This window comes from Pectinophora gossypiella, chromosome 14, assembly GCF_024362695.1.
Source record: "Pectinophora gossypiella chromosome 14, ilPecGoss1.1, whole genome shotgun sequence".
In the NCBI taxonomy this organism is placed as follows: domain Eukaryota; kingdom Metazoa; phylum Arthropoda; class Insecta; order Lepidoptera; family Gelechiidae; genus Pectinophora; species Pectinophora gossypiella.
Window position 1 is genome coordinate 16,129,890 of NC_065417.1, and position 24,154 is coordinate 16,154,043.

The 24,154-nt window shown below is 45.4% G+C and overlaps 5 protein-coding genes across 11 annotated transcripts; 2 read left to right on the plus strand and 3 right to left on the minus strand.

Annotated features, from left to right (window-relative positions):
- Positions 1 to 1,699: 1,699 nt before the first annotated feature.
- LOC126372704 (reticulon-4-interacting protein 1 homolog, mitochondrial) lies at positions 1,700 to 4,021 on the minus strand (the record flags this gene model as incomplete). Its single annotated transcript, XM_050018552.1, has 5 exons — positions 1,700 to 2,735; positions 2,799 to 3,126; positions 3,195 to 3,496; positions 3,576 to 3,790; positions 3,871 to 4,021. Coding segments are annotated over 5 exons (1,131 nt in total), but the record flags the coding sequence as incomplete, so codon positions are not given.
- A 2,244-nt stretch (positions 4,022 to 6,265) lies between these two features.
- Positions 6,266 to 10,905, plus strand: LOC126372611 (tryptophan--tRNA ligase, mitochondrial). 7 transcript variants are annotated; one of them, XM_050018430.1, is made up of 6 exons: positions 6,266 to 6,398; positions 6,526 to 6,816; positions 9,305 to 9,493; positions 9,780 to 10,191; positions 10,264 to 10,541; positions 10,645 to 10,905. In XM_050018430.1, the coding sequence occupies exons 2-6, from the start codon at positions 6,724 to 6,726 to the stop codon at positions 10,879 to 10,881; spliced, it is 1,209 nt and encodes a 402-aa protein (XP_049874387.1). In that variant the 5' UTR covers positions 6,266 to 6,398; positions 6,526 to 6,723; the 3' UTR covers positions 10,882 to 10,905. The 7 variants fall into 7 exon arrangements, with proteins under 7 accessions (XP_049874387.1, XP_049874391.1, XP_049874390.1 ...); XM_050018434.1 differs by having other exon boundaries at positions 6,291 to 6,363; positions 6,603 to 6,816; XM_050018433.1 differs by having other exon boundaries at positions 6,320 to 6,398; positions 6,603 to 6,816.
- Positions 10,906 to 10,942: 37 nt separating this feature from the next.
- Positions 10,943 to 13,237, minus strand: LOC126372612 (uncharacterized). Its single transcript, XM_050018435.1, has 3 exons — positions 12,765 to 13,237; positions 12,041 to 12,355; positions 10,943 to 11,080 (listed from the first exon to the last, which is right to left on the minus strand). The coding sequence occupies exons 1-3, from the start codon at positions 12,996 to 12,998 to the stop codon at positions 10,958 to 10,960; spliced, it is 672 nt and encodes a 223-aa protein (XP_049874392.1). The 5' UTR covers positions 12,999 to 13,237; the 3' UTR covers positions 10,943 to 10,957.
- A 276-nt stretch (positions 13,238 to 13,513) lies between these two features.
- LOC126372705 (serine/threonine-protein kinase ICK) lies at positions 13,514 to 16,078 on the plus strand. The gene is made up of 5 exons (XM_050018553.1): positions 13,514 to 14,803; positions 15,036 to 15,098; positions 15,184 to 15,312; positions 15,539 to 15,777; positions 15,858 to 16,078. The coding sequence occupies exons 1-5, from the start codon at positions 13,965 to 13,967 to the stop codon at positions 15,917 to 15,919; spliced, it is 1,332 nt and encodes a 443-aa protein (XP_049874510.1). The 5' UTR covers positions 13,514 to 13,964; the 3' UTR covers positions 15,920 to 16,078.
- An 887-nt stretch (positions 16,079 to 16,965) lies between these two features.
- LOC126372713 (TAR DNA-binding protein 43-like) lies at positions 16,966 to 18,195 on the minus strand. The gene has a single exon (XM_050018562.1). The coding sequence runs from the start codon at positions 17,999 to 18,001 to the stop codon at positions 17,069 to 17,071; it is 933 nt and encodes a 310-aa protein (XP_049874519.1). The 5' UTR covers positions 18,002 to 18,195; the 3' UTR covers positions 16,966 to 17,068.
- Between the last annotated feature and the right edge of the window lie 5,959 nt (positions 18,196 to 24,154).

The window sequence follows — 24,154 nt, forward strand, 5'->3', positions numbered from 1 at the left end:
AGACATATGCATCTTTTATCTTTGTTTTTTGGTACTACTATAAATGATGACCTATTACACCCAGGCATAATTGCATCTTCCTTATTATTCTAATCAAAATAAAGGAAAGTGATATACTTACTACATCTACGAGGAAAGTAAAAGAAATTGTTTATTATTAAAGTTTAAATTATTTCAATTTATATTTGTTTTATTACGTAAGTAATATTTATGTCGATTATTACCAACGAACATAGTACTTGTTAACACACATTATTTAAGGACTCCATCATGACTCCATAATTGATAATCTCTTTAGGTACTTTAACCTAAGTATATTGAATAGCCATTTTCCTCGTAGGTGTAGTAACAAGTTCTATAGGAAAAAGTATAATTCCCAACTCCCGAGTATTAAACAAACTACACCCTCGTAAGCGTAATGTGTTAACCGGTCACTGTCTTCCCGCGGCTGTGTCCCTCGGTGAACAATATACTTACTTACACCGTGACTACTATGTCACATAATATGGCACGCACGAATAAAAGCAATAAGTGTAAGTACATACACTTAAGTCTCAATAAATAACTAACACAACAAGTGATTCTGTGATTGTTTAACTGCAATTCGACCGCTCGGCGTGCCTTCAACTTCAACCAAAGGTTGTGGATTCATACTAAGTATCTCAGTTTTCTGACTGCTGCTGCACCTGGTCTGCCACTCCTTGTACTACTTCCTGAATCGACGGTCGCTAAACGCCCATGTCCAGCTTCTACGAGTTTCATTTAGCGTGCCAAAAAAATATTAAAACTCCTGACATTATGTTACAAGCAATTATGAATAATCCGGCTCGAAGGACCACATGAATGTTCACTATTTTAATGTTCTTAATCATAATGTATAGTGGAGTCAATAAAACCGGAGCTTCATAACTTCTAATTTCCCAGGGCAAGATCCGATTTTGATGATCTTTTAGGGTTCCGAAACTCAAAACGAAATACGGAACCCTTATAGGATCACATTGTTGTCCGTCCGTCTGCCTGTCAAGACCTTTTTCTCGGAAACGCGCTGAGGTATCAAGACGAAAGTAATATAATAAATATATAATACTTAAGTCTGCGGTTTTAAGAAGCTGTATAAAAATTAAACTTCTAAATCAATGCAAACGAAAGATATTATGCCTATTTTTTGCATTTACAAACTTTTATTCGCGACGTAGTCGATGTATGGAGCCAACAATTTTACAACAGCAAAATAAACTTGTTTTTTTATTACAAACTTATTTGCAGTTGGTAAACTAATCGTGACCTGGTCGATGTACGAACACAACAGTTTTCCAACGGCAAAAAAATTAGTTTACAAACTTATTTAACAACAATTAACATAGCATCACGCCTGTATCCCCAAAGGTGAACGTGTAGAGGTGTATACACCCAGTCCATGCCAGTTATGTTACGGATACGTGCGTGCGTGTGTTGTGTTTGCTGCATTGCTATATTGTGTTATGTCTTTGATTGTTGTGCTATTTTTTTCAACGACAAAGTCAAATCTTTGTTTGCGACGACGCAACGCAGAGGGATGTTATAAGTTTCATCCCATTGTCGACAATTGTCGTAGCTCCAGACCGGATGGTTCGATTTAGATGTCTTTTTTCGTTTGATAGGTGGGATTAGCGAGGTTCTTCGATATGCTTAAAGATCAATTCAAATAAAAACATGTCAGTACTTAGTATAAGTATATTACAAAAGTTTAATAAAATAAGATGGTACGTTACGTATGCTATATTCTTCTGTTCGTACACCTAAGTACAGTATAGGCATTTTCTTTTAAGGTCGAGCCTTATAATAAGCCACTATATCAGTAAAGTACCAGTTCACTGCTTTGAATGGGTGATGCACTGTATGGCGTTATTTTATATAACCCATTTGTAGTTGTCCTTCGGAAAGCACGTTCAGCCGTTGGTCCCGGTTACAACATACCTACTTCTTCTATCGAGGTGAAGAACCAGCCTCATCAACCCTGGTGTCAGGGTTATTATTGAGCCGCCAAAGGCCCCTGACATGGCTCATGTAACGACTACTTACTTACATCAGTAAGTGCCTTCCGAAGCACGGATCATCTTACTTTCGGACAATAGGTGATCACCCTGTAATGTCCTAACCAAACATATTAACATACCTACTGATGTAAGTTAGTAGTCGTTACATGAATCATGTCAGGGGCCTTTGGCGGCTCAATAGTATCCCTGATACTAGGTTTGATAGGGTTGGTAAACTACCTCAAACCCACACAATAGAAGAAGGACCGTTCCAATCCTAAGCGAGATGTATTCAGTAGATTCCTAGTAAGGAATTAAACTTTTTTTTTCTTTATTTTGAAAAGGGTTTTTTTCTAAAAGAAAATGTCACCCTCATAGTGGTGCAAACGAATTAAACATTTACAAGACTAAACAAGACACAGCAAGGATCAGTTGTTTGTCTACTAGAAGGTTGAACCTTATAAGAGTATACTTTACTCGGATCGCAAGCTCCGGCCGCTACGGCCTTGCTTGCATACGCGTTCTGATCAGATGCAGGCGCGTCGAATCGATAACGGTATCATGGGATGTGGGCAGCCGCCGGAACTAGCGGGCGGGCTCGGGCGGCTGCGCGGCCGTGAAGTCCAGCAGCAGCTTGCCGCGCGCGTGGCCCGCCGCCTGGCGCGCCAGCGCCTCGCGCGCCTGCCACCAGCCGTACACGCGCTGCACCTCCACGGCGAACTGCAACACGCACACACGTCAGCGGCGCCGCGCGACCCGCGCCGCGCCGCGCCCGGGGCTCACCTGGCCGCTCTCCGCGCGCCGCCGCAGCAGCTCGATGTCGTCCTCCGACGGCATGAAGTAGGCCCAGCGCACGTGCGCCGGCAGGCAGCGCGGCGCCACGGCGGGGGCGGGGGCGGCGGCGGCGGGGGCGGCGGCGGGGGTGGCGCGGGCCGCCGCGGCGCACTGGCGCGCCAGCTGCAGCGCCGCGGCCGCCGCGCCCGCCCACACGCCGCGCGCGTCCGTCTCGCGCAGCAGCGGCGAGCTCAGCGTCACGTAGCGCGAGAACTTCCAGGGCCGAGCGCCCGCCTCCGCGCCGCCGAGACCGGCGCAGTCGATTATCGCCTCGTACCTGAGAGGAGGATGGATTTCAGTTCGATTTCTCTATTTGTCCTCGCAATCGATGCACAATATACTGACGGTCCTTCGGCGACGAGACGGTCCGAGTAGTCCGGCGCGTGGCGGTCGAGCGCCACGTGCGCGCCGGCGGCGAGAGCGCGCGGGCCCGCGTCGGCGCCCGCGCCCACCACCACGTGCGCGCCGCCCGCCGCCAGCAGGCGCACGGCGGCGCCGCCCACGCCGCCCAGCCCCAGCACCAGCACGCGGCGCCCGCGGCCCGCGCCGCCCGCCAGCCCCGCCGCCCGCAGCGCGCTGCACGCCGTCAGCGCCGCGTACAGCGCGCCGCCCGCCTCCGCGCCCAGCGCCGCCGGCGCCGCGCCCGCCTGCGGGGCGACACTCGGTCAGTGCGAGCTCGCCGGAGCCCGGCCGCGGCCGGGCGCTCCGTGCGGCCCGCGTACGCACCCAGCGGTCCTTGACGACGACGTACTCGGCGTGCGAGCCCGGCCAGTGCGGCGGCACGACGCCCCAGACTCGCGCGCCGCGCCGCAGCCGCGAGGCCGCGCCGGCGCGCTCCACCTCGCCGACGAAGTCGCGCCCGACCACGAGCGGGAACTCGACCCCGCCGGCCCCCGCTTCGAGCGCGCGCATAGCGTTCAACACGCTTCTCCCGTACCCGCCTGAAATCGAACTATCGGTCACTCGACGACCTCGACCGCTCTCGGACGCAGGAGGCACACCAACGACGCGGGCGACTCACCGATCATAGCGACGTCGAGCGGGTTAACGGAAGCGGTGTGCACGCGCACCAGGATCTCGTCGGGGGCGCGCAGCGGCGGCACGCGCGCCGCGTCGAGGCGCAGCTCGCTGGGCGGCGCGCCGTACGCGTGCACGCGCCAGGCGCGCATGCGGCCCGCCGCCGCCGCGCCCGCCGCCGCGCGAGCCGCCTCCAACGCACGGGCGCAGGAGGCCGTACTCGACACTCGTCGCATCACACTTACTATGCAAAACAAAATAGCTACTTATATATTTTTATTTTGAAAAAAAAAACACCTGCCACTTTATATTCCTCTGGATAAATCAAGAGCTTGAAATGTACGAATGTACTTAGCCGGTAGTAGGTAGGTACTTCAGACCCTACTAATTATAGACCAATATCTAGACACGCGGTAGCGTGTCAAGCCAAGTTCAAGAAACAGAACTGGCGAGCCGCACCGTGTGTAATATTACACGAACCATTTGGAGCCACTTTTGACCCCCTCATAAATCAAAAACTATTTCACATAAACGTATCAAATTTGGCTCATATATTGAGACTTGCGAGATAAATATGTGTTCTTAATTTCATAAGCTTATCTCGAACGGTTATTTAGATATTAATATCCAAAAATCCTCATTTTTATCATTGACTGTCTGACCTATAGATCAAAACTCTAACCCAGTTAACCTAGAGAGTTAAAATTTGGTATGCAGATACCTAGGTAATTAGATGAATACAAAGGAGAAAATAAAAAACTGGCAATTTTTAAATAATTAGGTTCTATTATGAACGCTTAACATAAATACCTAATTAGTGCCTGTACCTAACTATAGATGTAAGAATCAGTAAGTAATCAAAACTCATGACAGCCAGTCTTTATGTGGTAGGTATATGGATTAACTGAACGTATAATATAACATATAATCACGACTATATGCCCTATTGGGATAGGCAGACCACTAAGTACTTTTAGTTTTTAATTTGTCATTTTAAAAGGACCCACAGCGTTACGAGGATTTATGTACTTACCTACAAAAAGTAATGATATCTAATCAAAAACATAAATGTGAAATGAGAGCCAAGTTCAATATTATGATAAATAACAAATAAAATTTTATTAAAAAAAATTATTAATAAAAATAAAAAATATTATTTTTTTTTATGATAAATGCCTTGGTTATTGACTTCTATGACAAAAGAAGTGAGATCTAAATGGGTGCCAAGTTCAATGGTCAGTCCTGAAATTTATTTAATAGTAACAGTGTAACAGTGTCTCATGATCAAAGCAAATGGAATTCTATAGTCTGTGCTTACCCCGGTGGGAAATAGGCGTGAATTTATGTATGTAACAGTATAACATATCATATCTTCTTATAACATAAGATAATGTATTGTAGCTTAAGGTCTGTCTTGGCTAGTTTTCATATGCCTTCGCAAGTTCTAAACCTACAAGTATTTGTTGGTTCTTATTTTATAATTTCGAAGATTTTGATTGTTGGTAGAAACTAGCGATCGAACATAATAATTCGTTGGTAGGTTTACAAAAACTAGCCAAGACAGACCTTAGGCTACAATATACATTTTCTTATATTATAAGAAGATATTGTTATGATATGTTATACTGTTACATTATTTTTGTTATATTATGCTAGATAAATAGCTATTTTATTTTATTTCATGCTACTTATCACTTGTTCATTGCCATATTTTGCCTGATGTGTAGACTTTGTATAGTTGGAAGCTTAGCTCCACAAGAGATCTGATTGCTTTTCGACATTGCGATCGATATGATTTCGTCTTGGTAACATTTAACATGAAAATGTTTTTGTTGGGATTTAGGTATACTGGTATGATGTTCGGGTTATTATCTGCAGAAGCAAATAACAACTTGTTATGTTATGGCCTTCTAAACAGGCAAGAAGCACATATTAATAAATATTTATTTTATTCTTATTTTATAAGTCTTTTACAGTAATTAAACATATATTATGTGTGGAGGTTAGCCACAAGTAGGCCGGACATTTACAACAAAATTAGCTTAAAACACTCGATATTTATACCGACACCGCTAGTTTATTAGATTCTCTTTACAATTACGTGTGTTCATCTAAATTAGAACGAGTATACTTGTTTTGTAATAGTACTAATAAGGACTGACACAAATGTAGTGAATTATATTCTCTTTACTAACCAGTCCACAGAAGTATCTTAGAACACAATAATATGTGGTAGTATTCTGTACTAATACTCCAACTCCACTGACTTCACAGTAGGTACACACTTATTTGTACCTATTGTACTGAGTTGAGTTGGTACTGAGTTAGGCTGACTGACAAACTGACAACGGAGTGACACTTGCTTGGTTGACATTGACACATATCAGCTGTTGCTTCTTAGAGTTGCATTCGTGAGGTTATGCCACAGAACACTAGGTTATGCCTTTTGATTTGACGTTCAAGTCGAACGTGTTCGACACGACCCAAGACACGACCAGTGATGACCGTTCCGTTCCCGGGAATTTTTGCGTTGTAAAAGCTTAAAACGTACACTGGCTGCTTTTCTTTTTGAAATTGTTCTTTCTTGTACTCTAACATGGAACATTCCCGGGAACGGCTCATCACTGTTTTGGTTTGACCACTTTCACCAATTTCACAGACTAAGAGAACATAGTTACCACTTTTGACGTTCGAGACGAGACCATCGGTTTAGGTTCCCTATGTATAATTTTCAAGTGGAGAAAAGAAGCCCGGGTACCACTAATAAATAAGAATAAAATGTGCAACAAATTCAAAATGAAAAATTGAGTTTTAAATTAGTGTTTTGATAAGTAAATAGAGTTAAGTGTTTTAAATAATGAAGTTCATTAGAAGAAGCTTGCTAAGTTACAGTCGATGGATGGTGTGTGTGCATCGTGGCCGCTTGGCTAGATGCAGCAGCAGCAACGCGGTGAGTGTCTGCCACCTGTCCGGAGCGTGAGACCGTGACGGAGCGTGTGTTGTAGCTATCGCCTAGTGGTGTCTGCTTGTTGAGGTTATTACTTGGCTTATCTTGGTTTACGCGATAAATACTGTGATTAAGCAGTACGCAATTTAAATTATTACTAATTTGCACAATAAAAAGTTGTCATTTTTACAGCAATTTCCAATATTCCTTAACTTACTTTATTAGTAACTCACACTATTAAATGACCTCTAAACCTCTATTAGTATAGTCGTAGCACAAAATTCCTAATAATACTGATATTATTCTCATACTGAAATACTTCTGAAATTATGTCTATACATATAAATTGCAAACCAACAATATTTATTACATACAAATGGGTCAACTTGATAACCTTCTTTTTTAAAATTGCTTATAAAACCCCCAACACAAAAAAACATACCTTTAAAAAGCAAAAAGTAAAGATTAAAACTTTCAGGGATAACAGCTGATTCTTATTATGTCACAGCCTGTAACTACATATGTACTTATAAATGTAAACAAATATTGTCAATATTTAAGGCTTTAATGGTACGAATAAAGACATTATTATCTACTTGCGCTTACCATATTTCAGAATATTTATTTATTGGCATGTCTGAGACTGCTGAGATGCTGGCTGGTGTAAATGTAACATTTTAGAATAAATTCAATCGTGTCCAAGACTTCTCAAATACCAAATTTAAATATTAAAAAATAAGATACCACCTATCAAATGAGAAAAAACGTGTCTAAACTGGACTGGAACTGGAGAGAAGGGTTTTTCGCTCTTATGGTGTGATTTCCCTTGGTAACGTAAAAGTCAATTGCTGGTTGGCAGATCCACTATTATGTAAGGCTTTTAGTTTTGTTTATTTTTCGCACTTAGGTATAGCTAACGGATATTATCAGTGTGAACTTCACCCCGATTCTAGAAAATATACGGCATTCGCTTCTGGGCAATATCAAATGACTCGGATGCCTATGGGTCTAAAAACAAGCCGATGATGAATTTAGCAATGCTCGGATTAACTTATGGAAAATGCCTTATTTATTTAGATGATTTGATAGTTTTCGGAAAGAACCTAGACGACCACAATAAAAAATTGTTAGAAGTTTTTAAAAGGTTACGTAATGTTAAAGCTTAATCCAAAAAAATGCGAATTTCTAAAAGAAGAAATGTTGTGTCTCGCACATGTAGTGACGGCTGACGGTGTGTCACCCGATCCGGATAAAGTTAGCGCGATAAGTAATTATCCGACGCCGACAAACGCCGATGAGGTCAAACGATTTATATCATTCGTAAACTACTAACGAAAGTTTATTAAAAATTTTGCCAAAATTGCATTACCATTAAATAATCTATTACGTAAAAACGAAAATTGTCTTTGGAATGAAAAATTACAAAATGCTTTTAATATCCTTAATCAAAAAATATCTTCATGTACGGAATTAAAATATCCTGATTTTTCGGAAGGAAATACATATAACTACAAACTGCGTCAGGTTTCGCTTTGCGCGCAGTTTTAAGTAACGGAGATAATAGTCCTGTCACGGTCGCCATGTGGAGCGGGGAGTCTTGGAGTCAAGTAAATAACGCGAGTGCTCATTTAAGACTAACTTTATTTCAAAGAATACACACTATTATAAACTCCTCCTTACATACATTATCTAGTTGACCAATCCTTTGCCTAAGAGATAGGTACACGAAAGTACTTGAGACTGGCATGATCACTCAGGGTGTTCAAAACCTTGTTAAAGATTATTATGGTTGCTAGTACCAGTGGCATGGTTTGTTTTTTTTTGACGTGACTTATTGTAGATTTGCCGCAGATGGCATTAACTACTTGGCCGGACAAATGGGGAGCGCTGAAGGCTCTCACCCGGTACAACGTTTAAGACAACAGGCCTGAGGGTGCCCAGTTGGGCGCGAACCTCGGCTCAGGGCGTCGTCTGAGAGGAAAAATATTTGAAAGAATTAATCGACCCTAGCGGGTCGATAGCGATAAGCGCTGAATGAGGGAAATCGTCGACCACGCCGGCGGGGTCGGTATCGGGGTCCTGAAGTGTTTGATGTCGCGAGCTGATTGGCTGCCTCTATGGCTAGAGTAATCGGGTCGTCGGGATCGTAGATTACGTCCTTCGGACGCCGATACTTTTCAGTACCGTCCCTAAGCGGAATGTACTCGGAAGCCGCAACTACCAGGGGAGGCATGGGTTCCGCGCGGCGTGATTTATATCGAGGGTTTCGACCAATAGCCGTCCGACGTTTTTTATATCCACATAAATACCAATGTGCTGCGTTATATTGGTCCGTCCTTGATATAGTTCTTGTAGCGTGCGGCGAAGAATCCGTGTCGCCTGTACGGAATCGTTATTGCTGTCGTGCTAGTCCATAAATATTTTTTACACCAAAGACATCGTTTTAATGGTTATTATTGTATTTGGTCAATCAGTGTGCTGTTACTTGTAGGATGGTACAGAGGGCGCGGGCGCAGCTGCGGGCGGCTGGCCGCGGCGCGTGGTGTCGGGGCTGCAGCCTACGGGCGCGCTGCACGTGGGCAACTACTTCGGCGCGCTGCGGCGCTGCGTGCGGGAGCAGGACGCCGGGCACGACCTCACGCTCTTCGTGGCCGACTTGCACGCGCTCACCACGCATCATGTACGCACTATACCCGAGCCATCAGTCCCAGACAAGTCGCACCCCACGACAATGTTGACGATGTAGTTCACTTGGTTGCCTCAGTAAATTTTAGAAACAGGGGAAGCCTTTGTCGATCATAGGAACACAAAAGCGGGCTAAAATAACTCTCCTTATCTTTCTTTGTTATCGTTTATTTACTTTCTTATTAACGATTCCGCGAAAGGTAAATAAAGCCTAGGAAGGCTAGGTACGTATTTAGTTCTGTACTACAGGTATGAATAATAATGCGTTATGAACGTCGCAGAAGGGGCAGTCGCTGCAAGAGAACACGCTGGAGCTGACGGCGTTGGCGCTGGCGGCGGGCGTGGACCCGGCGCGGAGCCTGCTGTTCGTGCAGTCGGCCGTGCCGCGCCACGCCGAGCTGTGCTGGCTGCTGGCCTGCCTGTGCTCGCAGGCGCGCGTGCAGCACCTGCCGCAGTACCGCGAGAAGGCGGCGCTCGTGCCGCGCGGCGGCGGCGCCGGCGACGGCGGCGAGGTGCCGCTGGGCCTGCTGCTGTACCCCGTGCTGCAGGCGGCCGACGTGCTGCTGTACCGCGCCACGCACGTGCCGGTCGGCGCCGACCAGCAGCACCACTTGCAGCTGGCCGCTCAGCTGGCGCGCACCTTTCACCACCGCTACGGGCCCGCCTTTCCCGTGCCGCGCGCCATGTTGCCCGGTACGTGTCTATTCGACGGATGTACAGTATACTCGATCTGCGCCCGACTGATCGGAACGTTACACTTCACAGACGACGGCAGCGACCGCGTACGCTCTCTGCGGGACCCATCGCGCAAGATGTCGAAGTCGGATCGCGACCGGCGCGCGACTATCTTGCTGACGGACTCGGACGACGCGATCCGCGAGAAGATCCGCAAGGCCGTCACGGATTGCACGCCGCACGTGAGCTTCGAGCCGGAGCTGCGGCCCGGGGTCTCCAATCTGGTGGCGCTGCACTGTCTCGCCGAGGACAAGCTGCCCGAGGAGGCGGTCGAGGAGAGCGACGGTCTCACCACCGCACAGTACAAGGTGCGATTACACTCGGTCGTCGGCCGAGTTCACATACAAATAAACGTTCTATTCTATCGGTTAAAATTTGGAGCGGAACTATGACAGCGCCGCCTGTTCGCAGCGGGTGGTGGCGGAGGCGCTGTGCGGCGCGCTGCGGCCGCTGCGCGCGCGCGCCGCCGAGCTGCGCGCGCGCCCGCGCCTGCTGCGGGACGTGCTGCGCGCCGGCGCCGCGCGCGCGCGCCTGCGCGCCGACCACACGTACGCGCACGTGGCGCAGCTGGCGGGGCTGGCGCAGCGCCCGCCGCGGCCCGCCCTAGCTAGCGCCGCCGACGCTGTTAGTAGTCCCATAAGTGAATAAATCAAACCGAAATTCTCCGTTAAACTTGTTTTTATTCTTAGATCTAGAGTATCGAGGGTAGATGAGGGGCGGCGCGTCAGAGGCGGTGGTGGTGGTGCTGCAGGTGGTGGTGGTCGAGCGGCATGTGCGGCGCGGGCTGGGCGGCGAGCGGCACGCGCTCGCGCACCAGCCCCACCAGCTCGCGCAGCAGCTCCACGCCCTGTGACCGAACGAGCCATGAAACGTTTGGATTTGTTATGTTAAGAGATGTCAAAACTGACGAACTTGCGAAAGAGGGATCGGGAACAAGTACGGACCCGAACCCTTCTGCGGGATCTCGAAAAGCACCTTTAGATATCAACTGGGGATGCGACTAGGAAATGAATCCAAGGAATTATGGTCCAACTCAGTTGGCCTGAAACATTCGAAGCAGCTGATCAGACCTTTTTCTAAGAATTCTCATCAGAAATCCTTACTCTCACTAGGGGGCAGGTTAGGATTTTAATAAGGGCCCTCACGGGGCATTGCAGACTCAATAAGCACCTACACAGAATGGAGCTGAGTCTCCTTTATGCAGATTCTGCTTAGGGGAAGATGAGACACCACTACATCTGCTGTGCAGCTGTGAGGCTCTCATAGATAGTAGAAGCCATACACTAGGGGGCTACATAATGGACACCCAGGAAGTCATGAAGCTTTCTCTCAAAAAGATGTTGGATCTCTTTGAACGGATCAGTCTAGAGGAGGATTTTTAAATGTAGGGATTTAGGTCAAAATAGATCTGACAAGGTCGCAGTGATCTCGCGGGCTGTATTCAGTCCGGCCGGCCCTCACAATTTTCAAATAATATAATAAAACTTACAAGTAATACAGCTAAAGATCATTTATTTACATAGATAAGGAAGCGAGTTATTCCCAACAAAAGACTTTATAACTTGAAATATCCTACTTGCACTCTTCCCTTTTTTCTATTCTCTGAGAACACATGAGCAAACACACATACACAGTGTTTAGAATTCACCTGGTCTAACATTATGTACAAGTATTGTACAATTCCAACAATATTACATACACCTAAAAACACTGCCGTTCGTAGGTACGGCACCCTTAAAACTGACCACAGACGATGCAAATGTTATAATTCAATTATATTACACAATAGCAGAGCGATGTCACTCACCTGCGCAATGGTCTCGGCCTGCTTCTCGGCAGCGAGCGCGCTGCGCATGGCAGCCTCCGCCAGCAGCTCCTCGGTGCTGAGCCGCGCGCCTTCCGCAGCCATCGACGTGTCCGAGCACACATCGTCATCCAGCGTCGGCTTGCGCTCATCGTCCGAGGGGCTGGCGCGGCGCGCGCGGCCCGGCGCCGGGGACGCGACCGCGCCGCCGCCCGCTCCCAAAATGTTGCGCAACCGCTCCTCGGCGCTCGACAGGTCGCCCAACGCGCCACACGCCGCAGACTTCTTCCGCGCCTTGTACTTGATGTCGGCCCAGTACTGCATGTTATATTTTTCCGTTCGTCACATATTGTACGATCCATATAACCAAACAGCATTTTTACACACTATCATGATTCAGTGTGCAATCAAACACCACGGCATGCTTTTGTTTGTATCATTTTTATCACTAGCATAAATAAGTTAATGGGTATGGACAACTGCTCATAGATTTTTATGGTTCTATCCAGCTCTAAGGACATAGAAGCTGTTACTTTTACAGATTTTAGAAATAATAATAATGTTCCATTGAACTGATAAAATTGATTGATTTATTCATTTAGGTAAAAAAAATTAAGATTTATTATATTTATTTCTTTATAAAAGACAAGATTATCTCTAGAACTAATTTACTGATTTTAGAAATGTTATACTATTTGAAAAGTGGTTAGTAAACTTATGGACTTACTCTGCACCATTTATCAGGCGATTTCCTTGCACCACCGCTGTCATGCGCGGCGGCGTTGAGCCGCTCGGCCAGCAGCCGCCACAGCTTGCTGGCACTGAAGCGCGAGTACACGGCCTGCTTGCCCGCCGCGAAGTCCACGTGCTCCTCCATGAACGATAGAAGCAGCTCCAGCTGCTCCTGCGACACGCGGCTGCGCGTCAGCGCACCACTCTCGCTCGCCACGCCGTCACACATCTCACTACACAGTAGTTGGACCTAGCTATCCAGTCCCTATTCCATCAATGCAATTTGTAAATTGCAGAGTTGACAATGAATGTACTTACGATAACTTTATTATTAAAGTAAGCACTGTACTGTACTATATTGTTATCGTTAAGAATTACAATTTATTTATCATAGCAAACTCTTAATATTCTTTTCAATCTGCTCAACAATATGAACACAACAACAAACAAACATCTTTTTTTTTTTTTTTGGTTTTCCCCGAAGGGTAAGGCAAAGGGAACTATGCCCATACAGCCATGTCTGACGTATTAACAAACAAACATCATCTGACATTTTTTTTTTAAACATTCGTCCTTTTTTTTTTAATTCGTCCCATGATATACATAACAAGGCCCGAGTATTAGAATCATAGACATAGAAAAGTTAGAATGGACCAACCTAAAGGGTACCCTTGTAACCAGGCCAAAAACTCGAAAAAAAAAGAAGTTCCACTGAATTGGCAACACTGGCCAAGGACAATTTTTTTATTAATTTTGGCATAGTTATATGGTCCCATGGACGAAGGCGAAATGAAAATTCGTGTTGATGGATTGTAAAGTTACTATGGTTACAAAATATAGATAACACAGTTTCCTGTGCATCATACAGTCAACTGTGTGCATTTCATGTTTGTTTCATGATTTGATATTCATTTTCTACTTAACCATCTAGTTACTTTACACTGCAATAAGAACAAACACATCTGAATGTATTTCATTATTTCATATTGTTTTATAATTCGTCATCGTTAGTAATACAAGGTTTACCAATCAGTATGTCGTCTCAGGGATCTTATTTTGAAACTACGTAAAGTGTTCGAAACTTTAAAATATGAGAGGCAAACCAGAGTGTAGCGTGCAACCACAACGATAGCAGCAGCGCGTGACGTGTGGTGAGGGGCGCGCGCGGCGGCGGTCCGGGGCTGCGGGAGGTGACATGAACCGCTACGTGGTGCTGCAGCAGCTGGGCGACGGCACCTACGGCAGCGTGGTGCTGGCGCAGCGCCGCGACTCTGGAGAGAAGGTGGCCATCAAGCGCATGAAGCGCAAGTACTACTCGTGGGACGAGGCTATGAGCCTGCGGGAAGTCAAGTCGCTCAAGAAGCTCAACCACGCCAACATCGTGAAACTGCGCGAAGTAATCCGCGAGAACGACACGTTGTACTTCGTGTTCGAGTACATGCGCGGCAACCTATACCAGCTGATCCGCGACGCCGAGCGCCCCTTCCCCGAGCCCGTGCTGCGCAACATGCTGTATCAAGTGCTGCAAGGACTGGCGCACATGCACCGTCACGGTTTCTTCCACCGCGACCTTAAACCGGAAAATTTGCTGTGCTGCGGGCCCGAGCTCGTCAAGATCGCGGATCTGGGGCTGGCGCGCGAGGTGCGCTCGCGGCCGCCGTACACGGAGTACGTGTCCACGCGGTGGTACCGCGCGCCCGAGGTGCTGCTGCGCGACTCACGCTACGGCGCGCCCATCGACCTGTGGGCGCTCGGCTGCATCATGGCCGAGCTGTACACCGCCCGACCGCTCTTCCCCGGCAACTCGGAGATCGACCAACTACATCGCATCGTAGCTATCTTAGGCACGCCGGACCGTGGAGCGTGGCCGGAAGGCTACGCTCTAGCGGACGCTCTGCGCGTGCGCTTCCCCGCGGCGGGCGCCGTGCCGCTGGCGCGCGTCGTGCCCGCCGCGTCCCCGCCGGCGCTGGCGCTGCTGGCCGCGCTGCTGCAGTACCCGCCGCGCGACCGCCCCACGGCGCCCCAGGCTCTTCGGTGCGTCTACCTTCTCGTGGCGCCGTCGTTCTCGCCGACGCCACCGTCTTCTTTGTCTCCCGTGTGGCTTAAATTGCCTGTAATGTCCTAACCAAATTAGGTATTACAAAGTAATTTATGTGCATTATGTCCCCACTGGGATTCGAACCGTGAGCCAATGCTCAACTACTGGACACGGAGGCCGTTATCTAACTAACCGACACCATCATTACTTACCTTTTTATTTTTTCAGGTTTCCATACTTTGCAGTGGGAGCTGCGCTCGTTTTGCCGCCACCGATGTCTCGAGCAAGAAGGTGCGTCGATTCGGGGCGCATTTCCCTTCAAACACGTCCTTTGCGCTTTTGCGTGTTTTTAAATTTCATATTTCCAAATCTATAGAAGCAGTACTCGGGCCGAAGTGGAGAATGCCCCTCCGCCGCAGGCAGCGGTGGCGCCGCCGCCCGGGTGGACGGCCGCGCCGCACGCCGCGCCGGCGCCGCTGCGAGACCACTTCGCCGACATACTAGGGTGAGCGGGCGTCTAGGACGACTTCCATAAAGTAATATCCATAGAGTAACTAATAGCTAATACGTAAAAACCACATAGTCGCATGCCATACTAGAAAAGTTGCCGCTAAAATACGCATTTGTACTAGCTGTCAAGTTGTTCATAATGATACTCGCACTACTTAGTTGTTTCCATTATGTAGGTATAAACATAACATAACATCAGGGGCAACATGTACGCGTTGCAGGGGCGAGGTGGTGCACGAGGCGACGGGCGAGGAGCCGCTGCGGCGCGTGTCGGCGCTGCGGGAGGCGCGCGCCGAGCCCCGCTCGCGGTCCGTGCTGGCGGCGCTGCAGCCCGCCGCGCGGCCCGCGCCCGCGGCGCCGGGTGGCGCGGCCGCCGCCTACCTGGGCGCCGCGCGCTACGTGGCCGGCGCGCGCATCGACACGTCGCTGTTCCAGCCGCTGGCGCTGCGGCCGCATCGTGGTAATGGCGCCAGCACACGCTCGCAGGGCGCCCCCACTGCGCCGAACGCGCCTCACTGACCGCTCGCCGCGCTGTTTCAGAGGCGGCGGCGGTGGGAAGTGGCGCGCCGCGCGTGGACTGGGCGGCCAAGTACCTGCGCTGAGCGGTGGCGCCTCTCCGCCTCCCGACAGGCGGCGAGACCAGACACCGCGCACCGGCTCCGCTAGCTACGATCAAAAAGGAATCGAAACATTATTGCAACCGTTTGTTTTGTAAATATGTGGATAATTTATTTTTAGTAAAGTAGTATACAAACCGTAAACATATTTTAATTAACTACCTATATTGCTATGTAGATGACAGCACTGGAGATGCTGCTGTTTAGGCGGAAGAAACGTTCGTTATGTAAAAATGTACGGTTCAAAGCAAGTTCAAAGTGACACTAACCAACAACTCAATAAAAATTAAAATATAATTGTTTTGATAATTATGTTGTACTAAATAAATTACTTTTAATTCCATATTTTTGTCCATATAAATAATGAGCTGAATCATTCCCCTCAGTACCTATTTGTTACGATGTCACTTACGTACTCCCTGTACAAGTACATACAAGTAGATAGGGTGTTAGTGACACAGACCATCATTTTGAGTTGATACCAAGTGGATTTGCCTGTCGGAAAATTCATGGCAATTGTAGTGTTCTTTTTCATTATTTTCCGTTCCATACTTTTGCGACGGAAAATTCCACTTAATATCAACTCAAATCATGGTCTGAATCATCCCTCGAAGTTTTCGTTATGATGTCACTTAACACCCTGTATATTGTTTTTGGCGAATGTAGCCTGGAAAGTCCGAGAGTGAAGAAAGGATATGTCATACCCATGAGGATATGTACCTAAATCTAATGAAATAATGTCTTCAGTGTTACTTTCTCTTCTTAACAAATAATCAATAACTGGTGTAACCACTCCACATATTCATGGCAAGATAGTTGGAAGAGTGGAAATACTCCACCAAAAAAATATTTTTCTTAAACATGGCTGTATGTACAAATTCATAATTATGAACTCACGTTGGTTATCTATTTCTATCTATTAAACCGAGAAGGCTTGTTGCAAAAGTCTCCACTCCATGAACTGAACAAAGCTATTCTGATCATCATTTAGGGGGATATGTCAGATGACTACAATTAAAACAGCATTATTTAGACAACCTCATACTATATAATTATATTATTTACACATTTATTCTCATATAAAATTTGACAGCGATCAACAAGAAGGATGGGGTCAGTATGTACACAACATAGTCACTCGTACTTGAGATAAGGCTTGTCTTGAGGCGCGTGCGCGAGCGGCGCGTGCGGCTGCTGCTGCGGCAGGCCCCAGTCCCCGCACGCCGCCCAGCCCAGCAGCCGCGCGCCGCGCTCCAGCCCCCAGCGGCCGCCGCTGCCGCCACCGCCCGGCCCGGCGCCGCCCGCGCTCGCCGCGCCCGCGCGCTTCGGCGACGCCGTCGAGATGTTCACCGACACGCCCTTGATAATATGGTCCTGTCCGCACAGTGACTGCGCCACCTCGGGATCCAGGAACGTTACGAAACTGAACGCGCGGAAGGGTTTGGGCACGAACACGTCCGTCACCTGTCCGAACGCCGCAAAGTACTCGCGCAGGTCGTCTGCGGTAAGGGCCTCCGTGCAGCGGCCGACGAACACCTTACGCTGCGCGGCACCCGCCTCTTTGCTGTTGGGGATGCGTACATCGCACCAGCGCCCGTCTATCATGTGCCGGCGGCTCAGCGCGCGCACCTGAGCCTCGTGTTCGGCAAACTTGATGAAGCCGAAACCCTTCGAGAGACCGGTGCGCGCGTCCCGCTTCACCTGCACCATCAGCAGCTCGCCGAACGAGGCGAAGTAGTCCCGCACGGCATCCTCGCTGGTGCGCCACGGCAGGCCGAGCACGATGAGGTCGGAAGGGCGCGGCCGCGGCGTCGGCGACAAGGGCGGCGAGCGCCGCGGGAAAGCGCAGAAGTAGCGGTGCGCCGCCCAGCCGTCCGGCGGCGGCCGCAGCGCGCCGTCCGTCAGCCGCAATCCGCGGAGCCGCCCGCCGCAGCGGTACTTCAGCCCGCTGGCGCCCGCGAACTGCGCGGCGAGTGTGCTAAGCAGCAGCGAACCGTCCTCCTCGCACGGCAGCTCGATGGGCTCGTCGTGCTCGCTCTCGCTCACGAGCGCATACTCGCCCGACATGGCTGTATCAGCCGGCCCGCCAGCCGCGCGCCCACCGCCGCATTGCCCGACCACTTCGAGCCCGCGCTCACACCGAACGCCCTTGACACTTCCACGACTTCACAATTTTTGCTGCGAAATTTCCACTGCCAGCAGTCTGGGGCTGGCATTCGCGTGACGTATGACGTGACGTTTTACGTCAACACAGATTGTCAAACTTGTTATTAGATGCGTTTACAGATATCGTTATGTACGTTAAATGACAAAAGAACAGTACAGCCACAATAAGGATTACCGAAGGTATTGAAAAGCTAAGAGTACCTCTCTTACATCTATCCACCAATTTTTCGTCAATCATGACTTTTTATTCAAATAAAAATCGACCTTATTACTGCACTGCTGATTGACAGAATACCGTGGAAACACCACGGTAAAACCACGATCACCCATAGATACCATAGATAAAATGATTGCTGACGAAGTTTAGAAAAATCTCTCTAATTACCTAATTTACATCAAAGACCAAGTATAGAATAGACGGAGCGTATTTTAAGACGAAAGAAAAACATAGGTTTTGTCTTTCGCACTCATATGAGCCGTCATAAGTTAAAAAGAGATAAATATACTATCATCGTAACGTCTTTTGTACTCGCGTAGCGGGTTTGTTATAGAAACGTACCTATTGTATTATGTTTTTGTGTGAAGACCACTAGTGCCGTTCCATGTCTTTATCAAAATTAAATATTTCATGTTAGTCCAAGATATAAAAAATACTTTACAAATTGAGTGATTTAATACAGAAATAACGCCCTAGTATCCATATCTGGGTGGGTACAACCACAAGTAAATTAGTTAAAACGATACCTATTCGTTTCCAGATAGAAAGATACCTATGAAGAACCGTACGGTGTGATGACTGATTCAGAACCACTTATTCCACGTAATTATCATGGATAAACTTGTTGAAAGTCAATTAAGAATTTTGAAATCTACGTCATTCCGCAAGGTGTTATGGCCATATGGCCGAGGAAGTCAGGACGATTCATTTAGTCCAAACTACTATAGTATCATTTTAATACGACATTGCGGCCACTCTTTGGTTGCTATAAATCACATACCTACCCCGGGAAGAACGCTTTAATTCGCTTTAAATCATGCTTGATTCAAATATAGAGTCGTATTCTGATTGTCTATGGGTGATCGTGGTTTTACCACGGTATTCCGTCAATCAACATATGACCCTACAAATAACGATCAAAGGTAGAACTATTATTTGAAGCTCAGAACAATAACTAAAGCATAGAAGGAAGGCTAAAATAGCAACAGAACTCTAACTTCTGCTCTACTTTATCTTACGGAACCGGCGTAATGTTAGACAAAGACGCATATACAAAAATTGTTTCGTAATTTCGTAGGTTGTCACAAGTTTTTCTGCCTAGTGTTGGGTTTCACTTTAGTAATATGTCGATAAAATTAAATGGCATTGAACATTTCACTATGGAGGCTGGCATACCCTGGTGGCGCCACCTAGCGGATTTTTTAAAACTGCGGCGCACGATGAAACCTGTGCATATAGATACGGGGCACTTTTCTGCACAAAAAAGCTTTAATGAACCTATGCTCTAAAGCGTCACGTTTTCAAGATATTTAGCTTGAAAGTTCCGAAAAGTGTTGTATGAACAAATCGATTTTACTTTTATATGCAATTGTAATATAGTGACTAAGTGATTATGCATGGAATATTAGTGTTTAATATACCACATATTTACTTTATTGAAAAATAAATAAATAGAAAATAGATAAAACAAATATCTATAACTTACTTTTATGTGTAACTTAAAAGAAATCCAGAAACGAGTCGTGAGATGTACAGCTCATGACTTATTCTCGTGGTAATCACGCTCAAAGTTATTTGCTATGATTGTCTAACAATTTCACACTTTTTGAGTTTTTATGTTTATTCAATGAAAGGCAGCTTAAATGTCTAATCACAGTGAAAGCAGGTGGGGTGTGAAAATTCGCTTTTAGGACTACTTTACTTTACAGCAGTGTATGGAACATACCTAGTTCGTATAGACACACCAATGGGGTGTGTGCCTTCAATGCAACGTTACGGGACCTTAAGCTGTTTAGTTCATAACAATCATATTACATGAACACATTGTTCAATTATTCATCGATTTTCTTAGTTGTGTTTTTATAAGTATGAAATAAAACATCGTAAATGTAGTCATATAGTTATTTATATTTTGCTTAAAAATGAAATCAATACTAATTGTTATTGAATACATACAGTGTATATACTTATAACAAATAGGCTTTTTTTATACAAATTCGTACCTATTAGGATAATGAATATCAGTCTTCTTGAATAATCAATCTTCTTCTTCATCAGAAATAATAACTTGATCTAAAAAGGCAGCAGGGGGTCGAATTTCTTGGTGCCGAGCCCATCCCATATACCAAACTATGCACATGACATGAGCACAGCACCCGGGTGTCCGTTTTCCAACTATACAGCTGCAATAGTGACCGACAAGTTTATTTCTGTTTTTCAAACTATTATTTAGCAAGATATATACAAAATAAATTCTGTTGCTCTGGTGCCTCGAGAGTATTTTAGCTCTTGTCAGCCAAGGATCACAAACTACTATGTTGTATTGATTTAAATTATAGTCAACTTCAAAATCTTCATACACTTCAATGAAAAACGTTCCGTTTTCTTTTAGGTGTTCGCCATAGTAGCTTCTTGCCTGCGTCACTTGATACGGCCCCAGAGACATTATCAACAGATCCTCATATGATAAGATGGGAAAGCCTTCACTTGAGTTTATAGCTTGGAAAGCGGCTCTGCGTTGATTTGAATTGTTTTGTATTACAAACTCGCACAGATAGTTTGGGGCGTCGTGCTTAAGGTATATGTCGTTGATTATTTCATTTACGAGTGGGTGATCTGTCACCCGTTTTCCGAAGGCATTTATTAGGGCGCAAGCAATCCTCACTTCCTCTTTTAAATGTGGCATATTCGGTATTGCGTAGTTAGCTGGAAACGATAAGAATACTGTTCCATCAATAATGAAGTAAGTACGTCACATTTAGACTGCGTTTCCACCAGTAACATGCTAGATGCTACGTTGCATACCCTACAATCGGGTTCATTGTGCCGATCAGAATCAGACCCAATTATCTGATTGGTGGATATTAAACCTAGCAACGTAGCACATGTCAGATGAAAAAACAGCCTTACCGTTGTGCTTGCATTAATATGAACTGATTACTCTCTACTGTTACAAAAAAATGCAAATATCATTTATTATACATAATTAAGTGGTAATAGTTGGCTATAAAATCTATTGAAAGCGTAAGTCTGGTACACAAGTGATACGCTTGGCGTAAGAACTATCTCTGGCTAATTATAATAGAGATAAGTTGACGACTTTCTGTTAAAAATGTTTTGCGTCGATTACACTTCGTCTAAAACGCTACATAATGAGAGCTTCGATAAAGTAGGATATATTATTTCCATACACGAATTTTTTTCATATGACATTTCGATTATGAAAAGCACGATTGAGAAACGAGCCGAATTATACATTGTCATTTTATGTATTATACTGACCAGGGACTATAATATAGATACCAGATACACTCTGATTATATATATACTGAGATTTTTAATTTTTGCAATGTTCAAATAAGATTACTTAGCTCTCGATCGTCAAATAAGTGGCGAGCATAATTCAGGATGTTGGGGTGCCTAGCAATATAATCTTCAGTTGTCAAGTAAGACTGTATAGGACGCCGAGATCTTCGGCGCGGGCCACGAACAGTGCTTACACCACAACAAAAAACATTGCCTGGCACCAACATGACATCTTGCCAAGACAACAACAACAAATTCGACAATAACACTAACAAAGTCAACAAAAATACTAACAAACTCAAGAGGAATATTAACAAACTCAACAGTGGTAACAAATACAACAGAATGAACAGGATAGAGTCTCAGAACAGAGAAAAGCGCGTGCGCACGTTGAAGATGAAAGTGGCAAACTGACTGAAAGTTCACCCGGCTGCCAATCGTCCTATTGTATTTATTGTATGATGTTGTCTCACTCACACTTATTGTATGGCTATTCGCTATCCTTGTTGATTCCGCCGAAATAATAGAAATTCGTGCAACTTTAAACAAAGGACCTCCATTTTCGTAGTTCCTGGAATTAAACGAGAAAGCAAAATGGCAGTTAATAAGTACACCATTTTGTTTCTCTTACACAGATTTCTTAAACTTCGAGAATTCTGCTTTTTAACGAGTACTAATGATGCCGCACTAAACGCATTGCGTATATAAAAATGTAAACTATTTTATATTTCATTAGATCTTGTCGTTGTGTCAAGTAAAATCAAGTTAAGGAGTAAATGACGCCTATATCATACATAACACAAACTGATAAACACAGTTTGCAATTAGTAACCTTAGATAAGGTGTGCACAGTTAAGTACCTATGTACTTCCTATATAATGTAGTAAAGACAAAAACCATTAATGTTGTTGCAAGTATTTATTAATTTCATTTTTTCAATAAGATAAATATGTTGTATATTAAATAATGTTTCATGTATAATCAATCACTTTGTCACTATATTACGATTGTATATAGATAAAGAGTAAAATCGATTTATCCATACAACACTTTTCGTAACTTTCAAGCTAGATATCTTGAAAACGTGACACTTTAGAGCATAGGTCCATTAAAGCTTTTTTGTTCAGACAAGTGTCCCCTATCGATTTGCACAGGTTTCATCGTGCGCCGCAGTTTTAAAAAATCCGCTAGGTGGCGCCACTGAGATATGCCAGAAAGGTTCATACCCCTTTACTTACAATTAATGTCGATAATTTTTTTTTACAAGATTTCTTTTTGTAGGATGCAATTATCTTCTTCTTGATGAAAGGAGACTCTGTCTCTGATAGGTAAGTATCTAACCATTTTTGGATTATATTGTCTGGTTTATATTAGTTTGGAGCTGCAGCTCACATTCAGGAAGGAAAGAAAATAGCCAACTGTTATCGTTTCATCGGTAAGTATTTTGTAATATTCGAATTTATTTATGATGTCATCCGCCGTGCACTGGTGTCGATCGATGTGACGTGCAAATTGGAACCGCCGGGTCTAAGCCGCACAGACGGTAAGAGGCCCGAGTGGCAACTCTTAAAAAACTGTATATTTGATCGATTCATGAAGGTTGTTGGAAGGAGTCGACAGCATTCTTAGGCCAAACTTGCTACTTAGAGGTAAAATTTATGCAAATGTATTAACTTTGAGTAGCAACTCGTAGAAAACTGTAGAAATGATCGATTCATGAGGGTTGTTGGCAGGAGTCGACAGCATTCTTAGGCCAAACTTACTATTTGCGGGTGAAAATGGTCCAAATGTATTAAATTTTAATAACAACTCTTAGAAAACTGTATATTTGATCGATTCATGAAGGTTGGTGGAAGGAGTCGACAGCATTCTTAGGCCAAACTTACTACTCGGGGATAAAATTTATGCAAATGTATTAACTTTGAGTGGCAACTCGTAGAAAACTGTAGAAATGATCGATTCATGAAGGTTGGCGGAAGGAGTCGACAGCATTCTTAGGCCAAACTTACTACTCAGGAGTAAAAATGATGCAAATATTTTGACTTTGAGTAGCAACCCTTAGATAACTGTATATTTGATCGATTCATAAGGGTTGTTACAAGGAATCGACAGCATTCTTAGGCCAAACTTACTACTCGGGGATAAAATTGATGGAAATGTATTAACTTTGAGTGGCAACTCATAGAAAACTGTAGAAATGATCGATTCATGAAGGTTGGCGGAAGGAGTCGACAGCATTCTTAGGCCAAACTTACTACTTAGGAGTAAAAATGATGCAAATGGTTTGACTTTGAGTAGCAACGCTTAGAAAACTGTATATTTGATCGATTTACGAAGGTTGGTGGAAGGAGTCGACAGCATTCTTGGGCCAAACTTACTACCCAGGAGTAAAAATGACGCAAATGTTTTGACTTTGAGTAGCAACCCTTAGATAACTGTATATTTGATCGATTTATGAGGGTTGTTGGAAGGAATCGACAGCATTCTTAGGCCAAACTTACTACTTGGGGATAAATTTGATGCAAATGCAT